Below are 19369 nucleotides of genomic sequence, written 5' to 3'. Positions count from 1 at the left end.
TACTGCGAAAGCTCAAACCAAAATGAAGTACTTCACCAAATATGTTAAGAAAACTCCAGGTTCTACAGCGAGTATGAATACGTCTTGTCGTCAACGTCGACAGAGAAGAATTGAAGGTTTTGTTTACATACAAGAGTGGTATCTGGCCGACAGTTGGCGCTGGTGGGCACACCCGCAACCTTCATAGCGATCGCTCGCGAGTTTTTTGAGTGTGTTTTCTGTCGAGCCGCAGAGTTGCAGCTATTATATATTCACCGGCTAAGTTAAATATTTAAAACCTGTTGTTTCTCCATCTACTGCTTTTACTTGTCTTTACAAGAGCAATTCTTTAACCAAATATCTGGTTTTGTCTTAGGGTTGTGGTAGCCTACTGGAAATGTCCCTCTCTGGCAATCAGTTGACTGGGGTTTGAGTCCCGCTCTAGCTCGATAGTTTCTTGTAGTGTCTGCAACCTCACCATCCTTGTGAGCTACTGATGGGTTCTGGTGGAGCCTATAATTCTACCTGCTGAGTCATCAGCAGCCATTGTCTAGCCCTCCCAGGTCATAGCTTAGATGGAGAGGGGGCTTGGGTGCTAACCATATGGATACAGTATACTGTATGGTCATTCTCTAAGGCACTGTCCGGCTAGGGCATTGCCATCCTTTGCAGCCAAGGATGGGGGTTTGGGGGAGCATATAGTATATTTGGAGGAGCATATACATTTACCTGTTGAGTCATTAAGTCATTGTCTGGCTCTCCCTGGTCTTAGATTGCGTGGAGAGGGGCTTGGGGGTTCATTATATATACATATATGGTCAGCCTCTAGGGCATTGTCACTGTCTCTTCCCTCTGCCATTCATGAGTGCCCTTTTAAGGTAAATCTTTGGACACCGAAAAAAAATGAGAATTTTTACTTTTTGCAGAACAAACTTGACTGTACCTACTTTTTCTTCCAATGACAGTAATTTAACTTGGGCGTCCTTCAGGTCACTATCCGCCAGTTGCTGCATTTCATTACCTGCACTGACATCTTTGGCGAGTTCTTGAAGTTCCTTAATCTCTGATTTCACATGTTCCATCTGAAAATATATAATATATAACTTATTCAGTAGTGAGACAATAAGTTTGACTATGAAGTTTTTTGCATTAGATTTGACTGAGTATTTATTGAGTTTAAATAGAGAAAGCAATTCTTATCAAACAAGATACCACTGCCTCAGTTCAGAATGTGAACCACATACAGTAACCCGATTTATGTTATTATTATTACTAGCTAAGCTACAACCAAAGTTGGGAAAGTAGGACGCTATAAGCTGATGGGCTCCCACAGGGAAATATAGCTGTGAAAAATGGAAATAAATAAACATACTCCTCTATACTATACTAGGATGCTAGACGTGTTCCTCAGTAGGGTTAAAACCTTTTATTTAACTGCAACTCTCGCTTCTGAAAAGATGCATCATCGGTGTCTAATGAAACAACAAGAGAGGGAACCTCAGTACAAGACACTGATTTACACATTTCTAATTAAAAATCTAATCAAATCTTTGATTATATCACACCTTAGCCTTAAATAGCTAGATATTAATTTAGAGAAGGTTACTTAAGTAGTTATCAATTCCCCAATGGAGATGATGATATAAAGGAAGACATGATTCAAGAATGTATTTGTGTTATGAGTTTCATAAGATTTCTAAAATGGTACTACGTATAGAAATTGTGAAAGTGGTTAAACAGGAGCTGACAGAGTATGAAATTGTGAAAGTGGTTAAACAGGAGCTGACAGAGTATTAATACATAAAGTAGGAAAGTGTTGGAAAATATTCCCTTGTAGTTCACCTCTAAGTCTTACAGATCTCCTGACTCCAGATAAAGTCTCCCTAGTGCCCATATGTCTATTTACCTTTCTTGCTTAATGGAATGTGCGATTCAGCCACTAATGCTATAATAGGGGAGAAGACAAACCTCTTGGAGAGGGGGAGAGGGGGCTCTGGCATCCTTACCCCACTAAACAAATAAAGAAAATTCTTTCTAATGCTCTCTGCCTTGCCTAAATAAGCTTTAAGGGTAGGCTGACATGGTGAATGCATTTTCTTTCTATTAAAAAGAACTACCACAACAGAAACAAAGTGATTGGGTTTCGTATTAATCAACTGTCACATTATTTTTTCTAGGAGCTTTATTGCTGGGCTTTTCGCGATTTATTTTCACTCCATAAATGTGCCGTTCCATTCTGACCACTTGAGCAGGAAGTAAACGTGACGTCACTGAGAGATTTCGGCGAGAAGCAGATATAAACAATCTAGATTTACCAGAACATCGAGCGCTATCTGTGAAACGTAGCCTAGGCTAGTTTCTGGGTTCACCCCGAAGGGATCACCGGACTGGAACACCTGAAGAAGCCCAGTAAGACACTGCTCTTGTTCCTACACCCTCTTGGAAGGGACTCCATCTTCGTAAGGGAACGGTCAAAGTCAGCATGCTGATCAGGAGCTGCCACAGGTGCAGGAGAACAAGACTGTGACGTCGCAGGAACAGTATATTTCACAGGAACAAATGGCTCTGCTCTTCTATGTTAGCTGTCTTAGCCAAACAAAAAGTTTTATAGGTAGTAGGTTGGCCAAGGCACCAGCCACCCGTTGAGATACTACCACTAGAGAGTTTTGGGATCCTTTGACTGGCCAGACTGTACTACATGGGATCTTTCTCTCTGGTTACGGTTCTTTCCCTTTACCTACACATACACCGAATAGTCTGACCTATTCTTTACAGATTCTCCTGTGTCCTCATACACCTGACAACAGTGAGATTACCAAACAATTCTTCTTCACCAAAAGGGTTAACTACTGCACTGTAACTGTTCAGTGGCTACTTTGATCTTGGTAAGGGTAGAAGAGACTCTTTAGCTATGGTAAGCAGCTCTTCTAGGAGGACACTCCAAAATCAAACCATTGTTCTCTAGTCTTGGATAGTGCCATAGCCTCTGTACCATGGTCTTCCACTGTCTTAGGTTAGAGTTTGCTAGCTTGAGGGTACACTCGGGCACACTATTCTATCCAATTTCTCTTCCTCTTGTTTTGTCAAGTATTTATAGTTTATATAGGGAATATTTATTTCAATGTTGTTACTGTCCTTAAGATATTTTATTTTTCCTTGTTTCCTTTCCTCACTAGGCTATTTTCCCTGTTGGGGCCCCTGGGCTTATAGCATTTTGCTTTTCCAACTAGGGTTGTAGCTTAGCAATTAATAATAATAATAATAATAATAATAATAATAATAATAATAATAATAACAATACTACTAATAATAATAATAATACAGCATTGCTAGCTGAGGAATATAAAAAATTATAAAAGAAAAACTCCCTTTGGAGGAACACCTAATCCACGGACGGGAAAGGTGTTCCCCAAGAGGACAGAAACATACTAACGATTGCGCACTCCCTTCCAGGGTCGACATCGTCGGGAAAAGGGGAGTAGCAGCACAAGAACTGTAAAATGACAAATTCGAAGATAATTTGTATTTTTCCTAACCATACAAACCTTAGCTATTTACAAAGGGTTATTACTTTTAGCGTAGCTGAAATGGCGAGCCATTAGAATTTAACGAGGGTGTATTACCCCCGCGCTAGTTAGCGGGGGGGTAGGGGAGTGGTAGCTAGCTACCCCTCCTCCCCCTCACACACAGGTGAATACTCACTTTCACTTAGAGGTAGGACTTGTCTTGGGGGACAGGGCTGGCGGGCAAATATGTGTAAATAGCTAAGGTTTGTATGGTTAGGAAAAATACAAATTATCTTCGAATTTGTCATTTGTTCCGTAACCGAAATACAAACCACGCTATTTACAAAGGGTGACTTATCCCTTAGGAAGGGTGGAAAGTCCCCAGCCATACTGGCTTTGGCTTTACCCGGGGACTCAGAATCCGAGTGAGTCGCACTCGAGAAAAGGAGTCCCTGCACCTCACAAGTTCCTTGCACCGCAAGGAACCATGTGGCCTACGTAAGCTTGTGTGTGAAGGAAGAAGTGTGACCCGTCTTAGGCAGTTGACCTGGAGTTCCAGAAGGAACTCTGGGTTAGGACGTTCCCAATACCACCTCGTCAGGGTATGGGGGACGCGACAGTATTGACTCAATACTCGGAACACAAGGAAGCATGGTTTACCTGCAGAGGTTCGAGGTCAGCTATGCAGAGACCAGGATGCTGCTTCCCCGTAGAGGGGATGATGAAGAAAGAAGTAAGGGCCAGACATACTTCTTTCGTTCATGCAGACTAAAACCTGATAACAATGCCCTCAACCTTCTGCTACCTGTCCAAAAAGGAGCCTGAGGTTAGACCAGCTGTTGTGTAGCCACCACAGAGCGATAGAAAACGTATCGAGACTCCTGTGGGTCACGCCCTGCAGGAAGCGGGCTGCGAAGGTCATCAGACGCTTCCAGACTCCAGCTTGTAGCACCTGCGTCACAGAGTAGTATTACTCGAAGGCGAGGGACGTTGCGATGTATCCAACATCGTGCTGTAGGGCGACGTGACGGGGGAGGGTCTGAAGACAGGTCGAGATGAATGTCCTTGAGTCCGGGCTGAAGAGGTATACTGGTGACTCTCCCCCCATGTCCTCCTTGTGTTCCCAAATCGGCTGCAACTGAGGCCAAACTGCAGCTGTTCCCAGCGCTAACCTCTCGATTCCTGTACTGGCAAGAAAGAGAAGGTCTTGGGACATCAGACACAGAATGGAGACTCAAAATCTTGAATGAATCGGACCGAAGGGTCGGGACCCTCAGATTCTGAGTCTAGCCAACAACTCAGGAGCGAGCCTGAATGTTGCCTTCCCCTCTTCCTTAGAAAGGGGGGGAGTAGTAAGAGACCAAGAAGATTGCTTACACACTGGCCGTGGCCAGAGTGAGCAGAAGACCCAAGGCGGAATACAATCCGAGGCCTGTCGTAAAAGGGTCTTGAGAAGATCTCTTAAAGGACTAAAAGTCCGAGCCATGCTCCAAGTTGGAGGTCTTCCTCCGACTAGGGCAGGGACGATCGTAGCTTCGCATGAGCGAGGATAGATCCAGCGGGCAGGAAAAAGTTATTCCTTTAAGCCTGAAGGTCAGGGAAAGGCTGAGCGACAGGCTTCATTGCCAAGAGCGGAAAGGAGTTTCCTCCCGCCGAAAGGCAATAAGACCGTTATTGCTGGAGAAGAGGCCTCACGGGAAGAGGTATATCTCCCACGGCACCAACCACCTTAGACTCTTCACTTTGCCTGGGAGACCCCTGTGGATGACTATCGCAGATGACGCGACCTCCGTACCGCGACTGTAGCGGGTTGTCTCTTCTAGAGGAGGAAGCGTAGTGTCTCCAGGCATGAAGCCGAAGCGACGCCCCGGTTCGGGAGAGATGTCGCAGTGTGGTTGCTTGAGTAGTCTGCGCCGTGGAAGAAGCTCTCCCGGGAGTTCCGTCAGGGGAAGCAGAGGGTCCAGAAACCGTTCTGCGCATAGTCCCAGTGGAGCTCTCCCATTGAAAGGTTGACAGACAACCTGGTTTTGTTGAGACCCATTGTCCGCAGACAAAAAGGAGGGAAGACGCAGGCGTCGAAGTTGTCCCACCATCACCGGAATGCATCTTGCCAGAGTCTCGGGGTCTGAGACTGGGGGGAAAACTAGCGGAAGCTTGAGGTTCCAAGCTGTCGCGATCAGGTCCCCCAGACCAGCACTTGCTGGTTACCCAAGGTCAAAGACCCTTAGGTACACTCTCTCTACGAGGCTCTGCTCGGATAGTCTGAGAGAAACATTCCCCTGCCTGGAATGAGAGAGCCGATGGTGGAATTGAGAGAATCTCAATCATCCCGGTATCTCTACTGCAAGATGTGAAGGTGTGAAAATGCGTCCCCTGCTGGTTAGCATGAAGTCGACACGCAACGGGGCGACTTGGCAGGAGCGGTAGGATCTGAAGAGGGGCCAGACTAAGGCCCTTAAGCCTGCCTGAATGATGGAGAGGTATCCTTCAGGTCTTGACCATAGGCCTGGACCGGAACATGCCCCCCCCCCTTTCCTTTGACGAGTCCGAGAACCGCATCAAGAATGTGGGGAAAGGACGAGAATATCCACTACCATCAAGAGGCTCCATAGGTCAACACCCATTGCAGGTTTAATAGTTCCGCTGGTCCCATAGGGCCAGGGAGTCCGGTTAAACATTGCCTGAAGCCACCGGAACTTGGATCGCCCCACATGGAACTTATCCTGAGGCGACCGTTCGGACTATAAACGGGTCAATGAGGAAAGAAGAACTAGGAAACGTTCCAAGGTAGGGCTGAAAACTCTGCTTGACTGAGAACAGGTACTGCGACTCTCCTCAGTCTTGCCACAGTCAACCGAAAGGAAGGCTCGGAGGATGTGGTAACAGAATCTGGCGTCCCCAGGTGGTCACCCATCCAAGTACCGACGTTGCTTAACCTCGCTGGACGGACGAGAAGCGGGGTTTCCAACGTGGTAAGGCGGTTGACTCAATATCATGGCCAGATACTCCAGATGTTGAGGCAGAGGAAGAGAAGGCTCCAAGCAAAATACCATGAGCCCACACTCATGGTCAGCATTCGGAAGCTTTTCCCGGCGCTGAAGAAGGTCGAAACCCGAGCCTACCGGAGTTGACCAGCCCTCCAAACAGCAGAGGAGGCGGAAGTCTGCACCTGAGCGGCCAAGAGGAAGGCAGGGAGAGTTCTCTGGGGAAACAAACCTGCTATGCCACGGCGGGATAGCCACACTGCATCATAAGCAGGAATACTTGCAGTTTAGGCTGAATTCGACGAGCACCCTGGAAGATGGATGGAATGGAAACTGAAAGTACCCGTCCTTCCGATCCAGGGTTAAAGTAGTCCTGTCGCCTCGTTACCAGTCTGATCGATTCTGCTGGTCTACGCTGGCCGAAGTTTGTTCGACAAACTTGATCAGGGCTGAGAGGTCGACTATGGACATCCCCTCTCAGATCCTTCCTTACAAGAAAGGATCGACTGAGGGGTCCGGGGGTGAAGCCGTCGATGATCCTAAGGAAGACCTTCGCCTAAGGTATGGATCATTCTGCCCACCCGGGCAACTCTTGCTGACGCTATGGCATAGAGGTTCAGAGACACTGAATTTGCTGACAGAGACGGCAGGCGCGATATCCTTGGCTACTCACAGAGATTGTGCGGGAATGGGCATCGGGAAGCTGTCATTCGGATGAGTAACCTTAAGCATCCTCCCAGCGAAAAAACCTGCAATCCTAGAGTTCGTGAACTCCTTTTAGGACTATGCCCCCCCGGGGGAGTCTCCCGTGCCATCTGTTCCTGACAGGAGGAAACTGCAATTGGACACCTTGTCCCAGTTGTCGTAGCCGATAACTTAGGCCGACGTGGTTGAAAGAAAAGGGAGCTGGAGCCCTGCAGAGTCTGGAAGAAAGCGCCTTGGAGGAGTGAAACCGGAAGTCGATTTACTCCGCACAGCAGATGTTTAAGTCTCTGTCCTTGGGCAAAGACAAAACTCTTCTCAAGGATGGAAGGGTGTCTGAGGTCGTTGACCTCCACAGATGAGACACCCGAAGGAAGCCTTCAGTCAGTGCGTCCAGATGGTACAACATCGAGCTTGTCCGCAAGTAGATACTTAACGACGAAAGGCCAAGGTGCCTGAGCTCGAGAGGAGGAAAGTACCCTTGATCTTCCTGTAGCTTCCTTGAACCAAACCTCGGGCCGTAACCGAGGAGGGAAAGAACCTGGTAAGCTCCCAGAGGAAGAGGTAAGCAGTCACCCCTTGTCCGATTGGAGAAATCTTCAACGGAAAGCCCCCCCGCCAAAAATCCTTCCAGGGCGGGAGAAGGAGAGAGTACTCGTGCAGGAGAGGGGACCCTCGAGACCGACCTCTTGGGAACCAACTTCGCCCTGGGGGAAGTCACCACGAAGTCCACTCCTCTCTTTCTCTTCAGCGTAGGAGAGACAGCCGCTGGTTTGTTACCCTGGCCGGTGAGTGCTGGTTTCATAACCCTCATTAACGCCCGTGCCAGCGGATCAAACCATGTCTGCTGCTCCAAGGACACAGAGTCCGAAATCCTCGCTAAGGTGAAAGGGATCGGGCGATCCTTTGGAGAGGACACGACGGTTCCTGCCTGAAAAGAAGGTGGGAAGAATGCTGTACTGACCTGTCTTCGTCCTGCACTACCAACCTGTGCTTGGATGGAGGTGATCCCGAGTGCCGCCTAGGAGCACGCGTCCCTGCTGCTACCACCGGCTGTGGAATTCGCCGCGAACTATGATCGCGCGAGGGCGAATGGTCGCGCGGGCGCACAGGCGAGTGGTCGCGCGGGCGCGCAGGCGAGCGGTCGCGAGGGCGCGCAGGCGAGCGATCGCGCGGGCGCGCAGGCGAGCGATCGCGCGGGCGCGCAGGCGAGTGATCGCGCGGGCGCGCAGGCTAATGGGCGTGACGGCGAGGGATCGTGCTGCCGCGTAGGTGAAGAAGATCGCTGGCGGTAAGCGATGGCGAGCAGCATGTGTAGGTGAATGATCGCGTGATAGGGTGCGATGGTGATCAGCATCCGCAAGAGGGCGAGCGTTCAGGGTTGTGCGATGAGGAGCAGCATGCGTAAGCGGGCAATCGTGCAGGGTTGTGCGATGGCGAGCAGCATGCGCAGGTGAATGATCGCGTGAAAGGGTGCGATGGTGATCAGCATCTGCAGGAGGGCGATCGTTCAGGGTGGTGCGATGAGGAGCAGCATGCGTAAGCGGGCAATCGTTCAGGGTTGTGCGATGGCGAGCAGCATGCGCAGGTGAATGATCGCGTGAAAGGGTGCGATGGTGATCAGCATCCGCAAGAGGGCGATCGTTCAGGGTTGTGCGATGAGGAGCAGCATGCGTATGGCGATCAGCATCCGCAGTTGAGGGTCGCGCGATGGCGATCAGCATCCGCAGTTGAGGGTCGCGCGATGGCGATCAGCATCCGCAGTTGAGGGTCGCGCGATGGCGATCAGCATCCGCAGTTGAGGGTCGCGCGATGGCGATCAGCATCCGCAGTTGAGGGTCGCGCGATGGCGATCAGCATCCGCAGTTGAGGGTCGCGCGATGGCGATCAGCATCCGCAGTTGAGGGTCGCGCGATGGCGATCAGCATCCGCAGTTGAGGGTCGCGCGATGGCGATCAGCATCCGCAGTTGAGGGTCGCGCGATGGCGATCAGCATCCGCAGTTGAGCTAGTAGCTGGCGAACCATGTTCCTTCAGAAGTGTTGGAGAACGTTGGCGTGCCAGCTGTAACACACGTGGGCGATCCGGAGATCGCTGGCGAGCTGATGATCGCTGGCGAGCTGATGATCGCTGGCGAGCTGATGATCGCTGACGAGCTGATGATCGCTGACGAGCAGAAGGCTACGCGTGGAAGCCTGCGCAAAGAAGAGTCCTTGACCCCGACCTGAACCGAAGTTCTAGATCGCGAGGGCGAACGTGGGCGCACAGGGCACGTAACAGGAACCGCAGGGAAGATCATCTTGAAAGCGCTGACGAACAGGAGAGCGCTGACGAACAGAAGGGCGCGCAGGGAAACCCTGACACGCAAGGGAAGAACCCCCGTGGGGGCAACCCTTTGCCCCGAAGGGATCGTTGTCCGCCGGGAGACTGATGTCCGTCGGAAGACCGCTGTCCGTCGGGAAGACCGTTGTCCGTCGGGAAGACCGTTGCCCGTCGGAAGACGAGATTAGACTGCTGTCCATCTGCACCAAGACGGAAGATCGAGAAAAAGAAGTTGTAGGCTGCAAACGGAGATTCAAAAAGGCGCCTCAAGCACCCTTATAGGGAGATGAGAGGCCCTTACGACGAGGCGGACGGAGGGCCTTACGGCGAGGGAGGCCAACAGCAACAGCAACAGAAGAAACCTCCGAAGAGGAGTCTCTATGAGTGTACTCTCTCGCGAACGAAAGAGAAACACTTCGTGGAAGAGACTGGTCAGCCAGTGACCTAAAAGGGGCAATCCTCCGAAGAGGAGCTCCTGCAGTTGCCCAGCCCCTTGAGCGAAACTGCAGGTGCGACCGCTCAGCACCAAGAGCATAGTCGCACGAAAAAAAGGCAAGAGAAGAACCCCCCAAAAGAGGAAAAGCTCAAGCCTGGACAGGAAAAAACTTCCCTCGGAAGGAAAGTTATCCGCCCAAGGAGGCAAGCCTCCTGACTGTTCTAAAATGAACTGGAGAGCTGTCCGTCGACACGGGAGTACTACCAGTAGAAGGAGACACGCCCCTGACGACAATACAAGGGGGGAGGCAGCAACAGCCGAATCCCCAGGACTCAACCAGACAGCTCACACCGTTGCTATATTACAGAAACGAACTAGATCGGTAACTGTAAAAAAATAAAACAAATAATATTAGTACACATTCATTCCCCCGGGAAGGCTCCGAAGAGGAATCCCGAGGAAAAGGAACAAGAATTACACAACAGGCACGTGCCCTCACAACCACTTACACTCGCGGAAGGAGAGCTGTAACCAAAACAGAATTATAACAATTATAATTATGTAACTATGTAATTATGTAATTTAAAAATGAATGAACACTAAAGAAAAAACGAAAACCCCGAAAGGAATCGTTCTACAAGCTGAAAAATTAACAACTACAATTAGATTCATAAACTAATTGAGACAAAATGTACGGCGTAGCAACCCCACCCACACGGGAAGGAAGCTACAAGGGCGTAGTAAAACATAGTAAAAGGGTGAACGACCTCAAGAGAGAGAGAGAGAGAAAGACCGAAGTCAAACTCGATCGCAACCCATAAAATTAGGCCGTGGTGGCCTAACTGCCGAGGCCTCCACGTAGATATCGTACACTACACACACACATCTGAAAAGGAAACTTACTTATTTCTATACTCAAATATATATACAAACATGAAAACATGTTTACATATATATTGAGTAAAAGAAAAGTAAGCGATTAAGTAAAGACAAAACAGACAATGGCTGCCAAGCGAGGACCAAGACAGAGACGTCTGTCACAGTCCGAGCCAAAAGTGAAAGTGAGTATTCACCTGTGTGTGAGGGGGAGGAGGGGTAGCTAGCTACCACTCCCCTACCCCCCCGCTAACTAGCGCGGGGGTAATACACCCTCGTTAAATTCTAATGGCTCGCCATTTCAGCTACGCTAAAAGTAATAACCCTTTGTAAATAGCGTGGTTTGTATTTCGGTTACGGAACAAATAAGAATTGCAATTAATCAATTCAGCTGACGAAACAGACTACTCGGGAGAACCATTCAACCCTCCGGCGGGAAGTGGGTTCCCGAGGGGGCACAGACAAGATAAAGCTTATGCACTCCCTTCGCCGGCTAAGAATGGCCGTTGGTCCATCGTCGCATAGAGTGCGGCGTCGAGAGCTGACAAAGTTGAATTACAAACACTTATTAATTCAACTTAATTACTGAAGAAAACCATTCAAAAGCACAAAATAATCCACCAACAGGAAAGGTGTTCCCCCTCAGGGGATCTGTCGGCCGGCCAAGTAACGAGGGTGAGCAGCGTTGTCAGCGAGAAAGAGCAAGACCAAAGTCACGCTCTGTGAAGGCTGCAAGCAGTCTTCCTCCAAGAACTCGTAGAGGGAGAGCAATGTTAACGTCTGACGGAGAAGGAGTATCCAAATGATGACGACTCCCCCAGCGGCGGAGGCCGAGTCACTCGCAAGGCCACCAGCCTACAGGTTGTCCGTCGTCCAAGAGGGGAAGTTCGTAAGAGAAGGTTCTATGCCTTTGAGAACCTGCTGCACTACGCCGTCACACAAACAGCAACAGCAACATTCACTGTAAAGAAAAGCTTAAAATATGTATAAAAACATTACAAGAATGTTTTTATATACAGTACAGTATATAAGAAGAAAAACATAAGATTAAGAAAAAAGATTAAGAAGAAATAAGTCAAATGGCAAGTAAGTTAGAGCCGTCTCTCTCCCCAAACCCAAAGGCAAAGTGGGTTCACAGCTCAGATGTGTTAGTGAGCGGGGTAGCACCGCTAACTAGCGGGTGAGCGGTTAACCCTTGCTAAAAGTCTAATGAGCCATTAGACTTTAAGCAAGGGTTAACTTCAGCATTGCCAAAAGTAATATCCCCTATGAATAGTATTGGTTTGTATTGGTGATGGAACAAAGGAATCTTTTAAATTTTAGGATTAGTATCGGCATTCAAACAGCTTCGAGAGAGAAGCACTATGAACAGAAGTGAATTTTATCAGATATTAAGCACACTTACCATTCCCCTTCATTATACAAACTGCTTCTCAAAATATAAAAATATCAATAATGTCAAAAACTAAAATCAATTATGAACAGAGCAACTTACCTCTTCAAGAGCATCCATCAAATCCTTCAGACTGTTCACTGTTTTCACATTATCCTGATCTAAACTTTTGGTAGCTTCTTCGTAACTGTTCTTCAGATACGATAAATATTTCTGCACTTTTACATTTGAAAGTGATAAGTTATCATCAGATGATGTAGAATATCTACAAACATTTGTAAGTGCTGGACACTTTCCAAATAACGATTCGTCCCCCGCACTTCCTGTCACGGCATGCGATACCTCTCCATTTCCCGATGATAAATTCCGGGTTTTCAGCAGCGAAGAAGAATGACGATGTCTAAGACGTACATGTGGAATCTTAAAGTAACTTGGTATTAATTGTGAGCTTGAATTACTAGTCCTTATTGCATGTATGCATTTCACTAGAGAACTGAGCCAAACTTTCTTCTGTAAGCCCAACATCAGGTTGGCTGTGTGGCAGAAATCTTAAAACACCAATCAGGACGGAAATACAGTAATCTGAAAAGCAACACAAAATTTAGTAATGGTATACATGAAAAGGATTGGTTATAAAAGAAATAAAGATATAATTCCTTTTTATAGAAAAATGGCCCAATTAATGTGAGTAATCCCTTTATGCAACTACACACCACCTACTGTATTGTGGAATCCAGTGATTGAAATAGTGCAACAGTTCTGCTAGTGGTTTCATAAGCTCTGTCATTTATTTCTTAACCTCTAGAACATAAAAAATCCACATACTTTTAGAACAGTGCCATCACATGCAATGAAACTTGAATTTTGTAGTACAATTCAAATTCAAAACAGCAGTAAATGAACAGGCAAACATTGTCATAAGGGATGTCATAAGGTCTCGTTGATTGTCTTCCATGGCATTAAAGATTTGGTTACTGAGAAGCGGGCTCCACCAGACGTAGCAACAATGACATAAAATCAGAGGATGGAGGCTACAACTATAGAAAAATGGTCTCGTCCTTAATCGAGTCAACTCAACAGCACTCTCAGCCTTCTCACTGAGTAATGCACCACAGTACGCGATCACTTTCCTTACTGTAAAATCATGACTGTCCTCTAGGGAACACACTTGAAATCTATTTCAAAATTGCAATAGTAAACCGTTGAATTTTTAAGAAAAATATTGGAAGAAAACCTACGATAGAAGGTCCTCAAGTTACAAACTTAATAGGTTCCAAGAAACTGTTTGTAAGTAGATTTTGTCAAATTTTGGCTTAAGGGAGGCCTAACCTGACACCCAAGCCTATGACTTACAACTACAAGAGTCAACAAATAGTCCTGGCATATAAATAAATATCAGTTTATTGTAAATATAATTTTGCTTACTGTATTAAATGATATAACATTGTTTTATTACAGTATTTCTTTATCTTATCTTTGTTATTTTTAGTTGGATTTGTGTTTGTTTCTCCAGAAGTTTGCAAGTTGAGGACCTGTTCACTTCTTTGATTAATAAATGATCAGAATGCAACAGAGCACATTAAGAGAATGGCCTGTACTCAAGGGAAAATGACTTTGAGAGTGAATGAATTAAAGAAGGAAAGGAATGAGGGAAGAAGCGTGGGTAGTGGTGGGGGGGGGAGTAGCCGTAGTAGCGGGCAGTAGTCGGATGTAGAACGGCACCTAGTAGTATCGGGGGATATTGAGGAAGGAGAAGACTAATTGGTAAGGACCTCTGGTAGTGGTTCTAACACGTCCCAGTTTCTATACCGACACCCTATAAGGGTGAGCGAGCTGGGTTTATTCCTGGCATTCCATGCAACTTCTTTCTCTGGTATATCTAGCAGTATTTATACCTTTGAAATGGTGCTATAAGGAGTATTTCACTGGGCGACACAGGTCCCTCGCCCAGAAATAGATTTATTCTTCGTCAAAATCCCTTCATTAAAATACCTATACCCTTCGTATGAAATACGCAGTACAATGTAAAGTATAATTATTTCCAGTACAAAACAATATTCTACATTTAAAGTAAAACTGTGTTGCGGTGGACTATGTGGTAACATCCCTGCTTGGGGATTTCTAGACTGTGGTTCGTTAGTTCCTTTGGTTGCTGCAACCTCACCACCCTTGTGAGCTAAGGCTGGGGGGTTTGGGGGACCCTACAGGTCTATCTGCTGAGTCATCAGCAGCCATTGCCTAGCCCTCCCTGGTCCCAGCTTCAATGGAGAGGGAGGGGGCTTGGGGCTGATCATATGTATATATGTTCAGTCTCTAGGCCATTGTCCTGCTTGATAGGGCAATGTCCCTATCCCTTGCCTCTGTCATTCATGAGCAGCCTTTAAACCTTTAAATATAAACCTTAGTTTGCGTTAGTTTCAGATCTGTCATATCCATTAGTGTCCTACAAACTTATCTTGGTTAATGTTGAATGGCAATCTTGGTTACTTGCGTCTTTACTCATCCAGAGGAAAGCTTTCCCCAAAATCTATGGTTATTAAGAGGATCTGCATATTTATTGTTATCATTATTATTATTATAAAACAGGCTATTACTCTAGTTGGAAAAGCAAGATGTTATAAGCCCAAGGGCCCAAACAGGGAAAAATAGGCCAGTGAGGAAAGGAAACAAAGGAAATAAATAACGGACAAGAGGAGAATAAACAATTGAAATAAAACATTCCATTTCATAAAATTAGGTCCTTCACACACGCACGAAAAAAAAAAAGAAAAAAGGAAAGAGGAGGAGGAAGAGAAATGCGATACTGTATAGCAGCACGTCCGAGTGTACCCCCAAACAAGAGAACTTTAATCCCAGACGGTGGAAGGCCATGGTACAAAGGCAATGGCACTACTCAAGACTAAAGAACAATGGTTTGATTTTGGAGTGTCCTTTCTCCTAAAAGAGCTGCTTATCATGGCTAAAGAGCCTCTTCTACCCTTACCGATAGAAAGTAGCCACTGAACCATTACACTGCAGTAGTTAGCCCCATTCAATGTCATATTAGTTATACCAAACCTAGGCCTCTTATGGATTATTATCATTATTACTAGCTAAGCTACAACCATAGTTGGAAAACCAGGAAGCCATAAGTGCAAGGCCTCCAACAGAAAAATAGCCCAGTGAGGAAAGGAAATAAGGGAACAGATGGTGTGACTGACAGTGGAAGACATTGGAAGACCAAGGTACAGAGGCTATGGTACTACCAAAGACTGAAGAACAAAGGCTTGATTTTGAAGTGTCATTCTTCTAGGTGAGCTGCTTATTTAGTCCTTAAAACTAGAGAAAAATCCCAACTTGTGGTGACTTTTAAGACTGAATGGCACAGACAGAAACTCTTCATGTCCCAGACTCAATAAAAATTCTATAATTTGTAGGATAGTGACACTGTATGTTGACTGACTATAGGAAGAGGTCTTTAGGATCAGTGTGTTTATAAAATGGAAAAGACTGAAAATTTACGATAAAAATAACATTTCACATTTGAATTTGATCATAGCCATTGTCTGTAGATAGCCCAAGGGAATAATAGCTGCTATCTTGGAAATAGATGGGAATGAAAAAATTTGTATAGAACAAAACTCGTTCTTTTTTTGAAAATACAATTTCCTATAATACAAGTAAGATAAGGCTGAAATAATTTTATTACTAAACTATTTATTATTGTCATTATCATCATTATTATTATTATTATTATTATTATTATTACAAGCTAAGTTACATCCCAAGTTGGAAAGGCAAGATGCTATAAGCCCAGTGGATCAAACCGGGAAAAATAGCCCAGTGAGGAAAGGAAACAAGGAAATAATGTTAAAGTAATGAAATAAAATATTTTAAGAACAATAGCAACATTAAATGAGATCGTTCATACATAAACTATAAAAACTTCAATAAAACAAGAGGAAGAGAAACAATATAGAACAGTGTGCCCGAGTGTACCCTCAAGCAAGAGGACTCTAACCCAAGGCAGTGTGAAGCTAGAGTCGGGCTACATGTCTGGACGCAGAAAGGCCAGCCTACTGTACTTATACAATAGTCATTTTAAATTTCTCATCACACATTTTTAACATACTTTTTGTTTTTATATAGCAGTGCTAGCCTATACGCCAAAACCTCCAGACGAGGCCTCATAAACTAACACATGCTAGTTGTAACATACTTTGCCCATCATAATCCAATGTTAACAATTTAGATAGGGTAAGCCTCATCTAGCCAAAAAACCTAAATTTTGCAGCATAGCTATTAGAAAAATATGAATAAAGGATGATTGAAAATCCATATATGCTTATAATAGTTGTGCACGCAATACAAACAACTCAGGTGGATCGGCCACGTCATCCGTATGCCAGAACATCCCCTTCCTCGCCAGGTCCTCTACAGTCGGCTCCTTGAAGCTCGGCGTAATCCAGGGGGTCAGAAAAAGAGATACAAGGACAACATCAAAGCTACGCTCAAGAAGTGCAACATACAACCTGACCAACTAGAAATGAACGCCTCTGACAGACCACTATGGCGCTCACTCTGTAAAGCTGGAGTCAATCAACTTGAAGACACCCGGAACCAGGCAAGACAACAGCGCAGGGAGAGAAGACAAAACCGTCGAGATCGGATACCCCCGGTCAACCCAGACCTGACTTGCCAGTTTTGTGGCAGAGTGTGTGGATCCAGAATTGGTCTTCACAGCCATGCAAGATGGCACCAACGACAACAGATCTAACTTCATCCCCATCGCAGTGAAGCAGAAGTCGTCTTCGATTCGAAGGACAGCAATAAGCAAGTAAGCAAGCAAGCACGCAATACAAGTTAAGCCACTTGCCTACGTTACAAACTGGGTTGATGTCCGACCTTAGGTTTAAAGGCCGCTCATGAATGGCAGAAGCAAGGGACAGTGACCTTGCCTTAGCTAATAGGTTAATGCCCTAGAAACTGACCATACATATGATCAGCACTCATGACCAAGGAAGGACAGGCAATGGCTGCTGATGATTCAGCAGGTAGAACTATAGGTTCTCCAAAATGCCCCATCCTTGGCTCACAAGGGTGGTAAGGCTGCAGGGACTAAAGGAACTAACGAGTTTGAGTGATCATCATGCAGGGACATTATCAATAGACCACCACAACCTTAGGATGTTTGTCTGTCTTTAGCCTGGGCGGTTAATGTCTGACTTTGACCAAAGTGGTTTATATACAACCTTACCCTAAGTAGTTTGTCCCACCTTAGCTTTGGGGTTTAATATCTGACCTTATTTCAGTTTCAACCAAATTCAGATATCTATTATTTTTCTACTTATATATTTTTGACAAGAGTCATATGAAAAAAATTACTTGAACCTTCTGCAAATTAGGTGTTACGAAAAATTTTTGCCGATGAAGTTTGTATAAATGATAATTTACACCAAAATTCTATAAGACGGTGCTAACGCGCGTAGCGAAACATACTTCGCTTGCCAGAACATAGGAGCAGTGATGGGAGCCTTTGTATATCAGCGGCCAGTTCCTTCCGCATGCATAGTAAATGGAAACCAACTAACCTAACCTACAAGCCGCGTTATGTCCTTACTTACTTACCTAAGGGGGGGGGACTAACATCCTCCTGTGACCCACCCCCCCTTACACTACAGCCTTCTTAGCCGGCCGTCACCCTACATACAAGTGCCTGCTACCACACATATACCCGGCAGTGAGATAATGTTTAATTGCAAGTGAAACAAGCATACGGCAGAGCAAAAACCAATAAATAATTAGCTCAATTAACTAATGAGGTATTTGTACTATTATGATGAAGACTGCTATGAATGACTCCATGGAAAAGGGATAGAAAATAATGTTTTCTATGCATCCAGAACCTCCAGTGAATTTACAGTGTTTCATTACTAGCTCTAAATCTGATTATGTGAGGCAGAAATAAATGTCAAATTTGTTGAAAACATACTATTTAACCAAGAAAAAATATCTTTTCATATCGGGTATCCGAGTTTGGTTGAAACTGTGGAGCCTTTGTAGATTAGCGGCCATGTCGTTCAGTGCGCTTAAAGAACGGGAATTTCTTCCCAGTTTCTAGCCGAGGGCATGGTACTACAAAAACTGTCTCTGTTGCTCTGCAAAATCTCTACACGCGAACACCACCCAACTTAAAACGCATCCACCTAACCTAACTTACAAGCTGTGTCCCTACCAAACATACGCCAAGCATCTGTAATTTTACCAATGTCTGACATAGTATAAGTGGTTTGTCCAATCTTAGCCTAGGACGTTAATGTCCGACCATAGTCTAGGATGTTAATGTCTGCCTTGGTCTAGGGGGTGAACGTCCGACCTTAGTCTAGGATGTTAATGTCCGACCTTAGTCTAGGACGTTAATGTCCAACCTTAGTCTAGGACGTTAATGTCCGACCTTAGTCTAGGATGTTAATGTCCGACCCTGGTCTAGGGGGTGAATATCCGACATTGGTCTAGGATGTTAATATCCGACCCTGCTCTAGGGGGTGAACGCCTGACTTAGGTCTAAGTGGTAAATGTCTGATCTTTGTCTAGGCGGTAAATGTCTGACCTCAGTCTAGGATGTAAATGCCCGACCTTGGTCTCTGCGGTAAATATCTTACTTTGGTCTAGGTAACAAGTGTCCGACTTTGGTCTATGTGGTAAATGTCTGACCTCGGTCTAGGATGCTGTTGTCCAACCTTGATCTAGGATGCCGATGTCCGACCTTGATCTAGGCGGTAAATGTCCGATATTAGCATCTACAAGAACTAACATTCTGCATAAAAACGAAGGAAACATCTTTTATTAAACACATATTTGAAAAATGTCATTCCCAATTCAATTAGCGAAGTAAACAACAATCAGTTCACCGGTAAGCGCATGTGAACGCTTAGACCTATGGAGGTGTCATAATGTTGAATGCAAAATATCATTATAATACAATAAGTGTAGTTCATGTATTTGATATCAAACTAATGTATTATACATTTACCAATAATTTAGAGGACCCATAAGTCAAATTTCGTTAATGTGCTTGGTCGAAGTCTTGGCCAATCTGTCAGTTAAACTTTTGGGGTCAATAGTCGTAACTAGAAGTTCGTAACCTATGTAACAGCTCTTCATTTAATCAAAGCTAATTATTATTATTATCA

The 19369-nt window shown here is 45.5% G+C and overlaps 1 protein-coding gene across 1 annotated transcript in view; it reads right to left on the bottom strand.

Moving 5' to 3' along the window:
- Positions 1–19321, bottom strand: part of mRF1 (mitochondrial translation release factor 1) — a 77787-nt gene extending 58466 nt beyond the window's left edge. The window contains exons 1-3 of the mRNA XM_068391054.1: positions 19210–19321; positions 12300–12779; positions 927–1061 (exon numbers count right to left, since the gene is read on the bottom strand). Coding sequence (XP_068247155.1) covers positions 927–1061; positions 12300–12722 — 558 coding nt within the window. The 5' untranslated portion in view covers positions 12723–12779; positions 19210–19321. The remainder of the gene's footprint in view (positions 1–926; positions 1062–12299; positions 12780–19209) is intronic.
- Positions 19322–19369: the final 48 nt, after the last annotated feature.

Source organism: Palaemon carinicauda, chromosome 17 (genome assembly GCF_036898095.1).
Source record: "Palaemon carinicauda isolate YSFRI2023 chromosome 17, ASM3689809v2, whole genome shotgun sequence".
NCBI classification, from domain to species: domain Eukaryota; kingdom Metazoa; phylum Arthropoda; class Malacostraca; order Decapoda; family Palaemonidae; genus Palaemon; species Palaemon carinicauda.
The sequence above is the reverse complement of the archived record's forward strand: the minus strand, read 5'-3'. Positions and strand labels throughout refer to the sequence as shown.